This window comes from Phyllostomus discolor, chromosome 12 (assembly GCF_004126475.2).
Source record: "Phyllostomus discolor isolate MPI-MPIP mPhyDis1 chromosome 12, mPhyDis1.pri.v3, whole genome shotgun sequence".
Lineage (NCBI taxonomy): Eukaryota > Metazoa > Chordata > Mammalia > Chiroptera > Phyllostomidae > Phyllostomus > Phyllostomus discolor.
Genome location: NC_040914.2, coordinates 17,793,872 through 17,798,501, shown reverse-complemented (window position 1 = coordinate 17,798,501; position 4,630 = coordinate 17,793,872). Strand labels below are relative to the sequence as shown.

The following is a 4,630-nucleotide window of genomic DNA, read 5'->3' as shown; positions in this document are numbered from 1 at the left end:
CTTGGTGCAGCCGGCGAAGCCAGCCCCCACGCCTGTACCCCAGGCCCACACTGGGCGGAAGGGGGCGGAAAGGGCGGGCCTGGACGGGCAATCGGAGAGTGCGCAGCCCGGTGGCTGCGGGAAGAGCCAAAGAGTCGCGTTCCCACCCGGCTCCCCAGGCTCGTAGGGTGCGCCCGCCCGGGAGCCGCACCGGTCGGTTGTCATGGAGACCGCGACGCGGCGCTGCCGGGGCGGAAGTGAGCACGCATGTGAGCGCGCTGCGACGCCGGCCCTGGCTGGGTATAGCTGTGGGGGTCGAAGCGGGATTCTGCGTGACCTGGCCAGACGGTGGCTTCTCCTCTTGGGCAGCGAGCCGAGCCACCGCGCGTGGCAGGGGGGCGGTGGGGGGGCTCCGAGACGGCACATTTCCAGGGCCGCGCTAGGCGAGCGGAGGCGGGGTTGGCAGATCTTGGGCAGCGGGCGAAGAGCCAGGCCCCCGGGAGGGCCGAGCGCGGTTTCTGACGGATGCGCGGACACGTGTGAGCATCCTGGGCCCGGTTCGCGAGGAGGGCCCCGGGAAAGCGCGAGGCCTTCGGGCGATCAGCTGCGGAGGGGCCCCTAAGGTCGTTGAGCCTGGCTGTCTTCCTGGGAATCTGACCTCCCTCTCTTGTCTCCGTACAGGATTAGTATTTGGGGACTCCTGCAGCCCCAGTCCACCTGGTAGACTCTTCATTACACGTGGAATTGGAGCTGGCGGGTGATTGCGACCATGACGATGAACCTGTTGGAGGACTGGTGCTGCGGGATGGATGTGGACATCCACAGGTGCCTCTTGGTCACGGGCATCCCGGAGGACTGTGGCCAAGCGGAAATCGAGGAGACCTTGAACGGGGTCCTCTGCCCACTGGGCCTGTACCTCGTGCTCAACAAGATCTTTTTGAGGGAAGAGAATGCCAAAGCCGTCCTGATTGAGGTAGGCGAGGGTGTGAGTCTCAGGGCCGTACCCCGGGAATTTCCGGGAAGGGGAGGGGTCTGGAGAGTGGTCTACAGAGACCCCACCCAGGATGCAGAGTTTTTAAAAAACCTGAATGAATTCTTGGAAGCCGAGGGCCGCACCTGGAAGGACGTGGTTCATCTGCTCCAGCTCAGCAACTGTCCACTGCCCCAGAGCCAGAATCCGCCTGCAGAGAACTGGCCAGAAGCTTTAGGGGTGTTCCTGGGGGCTGTGGTGCAAATCATCTTCTACTTGGATGCAGAGATCCGCAGCAGGGAGGAAGCTAGGGCCCAGGAGGCCACTAAGTCCTACTCGATGGCAGCAGCAGCAGCTTCAGGAGCTGGGAGGAAGGTCAAGAGGGAGCCAGGCAGGGCTGCGGAGGTGGGCTCTGCCCTGAAGGTGGAGAACGCAGACAGCTGGAATGACACGGAAAATGAAGGTGACCCTCCCAAACCTTTGGTTCGTAAGGCTGGAGCCAAGACTCGCTCCAGGAGAAGGAAGCAGAAGAGAAACCCCAAGCAGGGACCAGTGCCCTGGAAGAAACTGAGAGGCTATCATTCCAACACCTTGGCTTCCTTGGAGGATCCTAAGACTGATGATGGTGAAAATAGGGAGGTGTCCGAATATACCAGAGGTAACAGAAAGCCCTGGGTGAGGCAGGAGGAGTCGGCTGTGAAGAAGCCTGAGGAGAAATGGTCTCGGAAGTCTCCCAGACAGGTGCCTCAGGACACCGGGGCAGCAGCTGCCTCTGAGTCAGACCAAGATGGTGGTGGTGAGGGCCCCCTGAGGAAGAAGGGCTGGGCTTTGGCAAAGAGCCCTGCCCTCATGAGGAAGAAAAAGAAAGTGAGCTTGGGCCCCGTCTCTTATGTCCTTGTCGATGTGGAAGATGCCAAGAAGACGCCATTGATTCCAAAGCAAGGGCCACGCTGGAGAAGGGGGGTGTCAGTCCAGAGGGCCCCTCGAGGCTCACAGCCTGCTGCCCAGTCACCAGCCCCAGCGTCACAGGGTGCGAAGGCCAAGCCAGAAGGCTCTGCTCATGGTGAGAATGATGACAGAAATTGTTTGGGTTATGTCCACAAGCAGATGAGGGAGGAGCAGGAATGGCAGGTGGGGGCTGAGGAGCCGAAGGGGGTGGCAGGTCACGTGATCAATGAGGAGGACCCCGGTGCAGTAGAGGAGGTGGGTGGCTCAACAGTTGAGGATTTAGAGGGCCAGAGCCCTGACCTCCATCCTCGGAGCCCCGAAGGGCCACAGTGGGGAAGCCTGTGGGGGTAGGAGATGCCAAAGCAAAGTCACCACCTCCCTGTGGTTGGTGTGGTATTCGCTGATCATTCTGCTGCTCCATCGAGACCATCTCCCTCTGTGAGGGTCAATGGGTTGGGGTTAAAATGTTTGTCGGCATCAGTGGCTTTTAGGGGGAAGTATCCTAGAGGCCTGGTTAGGGGGTAGAAAGTTCCAGGAAGTAAAAAAAAAATGCCAAGTGACTCCTCTCCCTGGTTTGCCTCTTTAACTGTCCAAATTTATCCACAGAACCCAGGAAACTGAGTTGGGGGACCACGGAGCTGATAGAAGACCAAGGGAAGAGTTTCAATTTGGGAACGAAGCTTTCTCTTGTCATTGAATGATCCAAGACTTTTGACTCACTTAGTTACCCGCTTTGTTTTGTGTTTTTTTTTTTTATCTTCACTTGAGGATATGTTTATTGATTTTAGAGAGAAAGGAAGGTGGGGAGAGAAAGAGAGAAACTTTGATGTAAGAAAAACTTTGATCAGTTGCTTCCCATATGCGTCCTGAGTGGGGATGGAACCTGCAACCTTTTGGTGGCACGGGCGGCACTCCAACCAGTTGACCCACCCGGCCTGGGCAGGGGCCCACTGTGTAGAGATCTGGCTTTCAGGCAACTGCTACATGAGCTCTTAGGTGGGAGGAATTGAGGGAGGGAGGTATACTTTTTTCCCCGGTTAGGCCTGCTTTCTCACCACCTCCTAAACTCACCTTGGAAGCTGGTGAGTCAGTAAAAACGGGGAAAATTCTAGAACACTTATCTTGATACATGGGCAGGGTCACTGTTACGCTTCTCCCCCATTCCCTGCTGCTTCTGAGGGGTCGGCTGCGGGGCAGGGCCTGGCTTCCTTGTTCCTCCCAGTCTTCAACGTCCGCCCACCAGTCATCTCACCAGAGGGTGGTAGGGTCCCAAGAGTTAGTTTTGGGACAAAAGAATGTCCTTGAAGTATATGAGTTTTAAGTTCTGTTAATAGATGGTGCTTGGATTTCCTACTTGGGGTAAAATCCTGTCAGGAGCCTGCAGGGAAGAGGGGTGATGGGTAGGGACTTGGCCGTCCCGCCTTCCCTGCTCTGACTCCATCCAGTGCCACCAAATATTCAACATCTTTGAGGCTGAAAACACCTCACATTACAGCAGGAGGGAAAAATGTTCTAAAAAGTTGGCCGTCAGTTTCTGCCGTCTGAATGTACCACATTACCACGTCTCCTGTGTGCTCCCTGAGGTCCTTGGTTTCCATACTATTCTGAGGAGGCCCAAGGAGTACTTGAAGATGTAATCCGTATCTATTTTTTTACATATTTAAAAAAAAAACAAAAAATTACCCAATTTACGTTGTCAGTCAAACCTATCACATTGGAGGCTATCAAAGTATTACCTTGATTCTGTAAGTAAGTTGTTTTTGTACAGGTCTCGAATGAATTGCTTCTGCCATTTATTTGCACATAGGTGTTCTTTTTGCAAGTGGGACTGATGAGTCAGTCTTGTCAATGTCCCTGATGCGGCGTTCAGTCCTGCGCATGCGCCCTGTGCTAGAATTGTAATTCACCAGTCTTGCAGCTGCAATTTCCAGTTGTGCGAGAGCAAGTTAGTGCACTCACGTGGTTCACGGTAATAATATTCTGTCAGGGAGTGGTTGGCCCTTTGCGTTTTCAGTCTCTCTATTGACTTCAATTTTTGTGATACACAATGTGAAGTTGTTAGATGTTGTTAGTGTTTATCGTGGAAAACACTTGCTGTGACAATTCCTTTCAAATTCCTGCATGAGTCTCACCAAAGAGGCAGGAGAAAAGAAAAAAGCGGTTTCCACTTGTTACTATTCATCCGCGTGCATCACGGGTTTCCTTGGCGTGTGCAGAACGGAACGCGGGAGCGGCCTGGACTCGGTGACGGAAGCCTGCCGCGTTCCAGCGCCTGACTTCAAAATGGGGTCCTTTTGGGCTTCATCGTGTGAACAAATTGATAGCATGGTCAGTAATTGTCAGTGTATATGTTATGAAATAAAGTTTAGCGAATTAAATATAGAGCCTCTTTTGTAGGAGGAGGGGGCGTGAACTGTTTAATTTGAGGAACGGTTCCCCCTGCCCGACAATGTGCGCTTGTCCTAGACGCCCAGCCGCGTGTGCGCTCTCCTCGGACCTGCGTTCAAGCTTCCATCTTGCATAAGAGAAGAAACCTTTGAGGTGTTTCTTCTCTTTGCTCTATGCCTTCCACCAAGGGGAAAGGCTGTCCCTACAGATCTTGGGGCTTCTAGAAGTTTCTAGACCAGGTAACTGGTGATGTGAATTATCTGGAAATGTATTTTTAAAAGCAGCTGGATGATGAAAAATGGCCTCCCCTTCCCTCAGACAGAAGCCGAGGTCTTCAGCTAAAAA

General features: G+C 54.0%; 1 protein-coding gene across 2 annotated transcripts; it reads left to right on the top strand.

Annotated features, from left to right (window-relative positions):
• Nucleotides 1-273: 273 nt before the first annotated feature.
• On the top strand, nt 274-4,275 carry LOC114511205 (paraneoplastic antigen-like protein 8A). Of its 2 annotated transcripts, XM_028529897.2 has the most exons (3): nt 274-518; nt 661-2,012; nt 2,504-4,275. In XM_028529897.2, exons 2-3 carry the CDS (start codon nt 749-751, stop codon nt 2,596-2,598), a joined length of 1,359 nt encoding a protein of 452 aa, XP_028385698.1. In that variant the 5' UTR covers nt 274-518; nt 661-748; the 3' UTR covers nt 2,599-4,275. The 2 variants fall into 2 exon arrangements, with proteins under 2 accessions (XP_028385698.1, XP_035868341.1); XM_036012448.1 differs by having other exon boundaries at nt 384-2,012.
• The last annotated feature ends 355 nt before the right edge of the window (nt 4,276-4,630 follow it).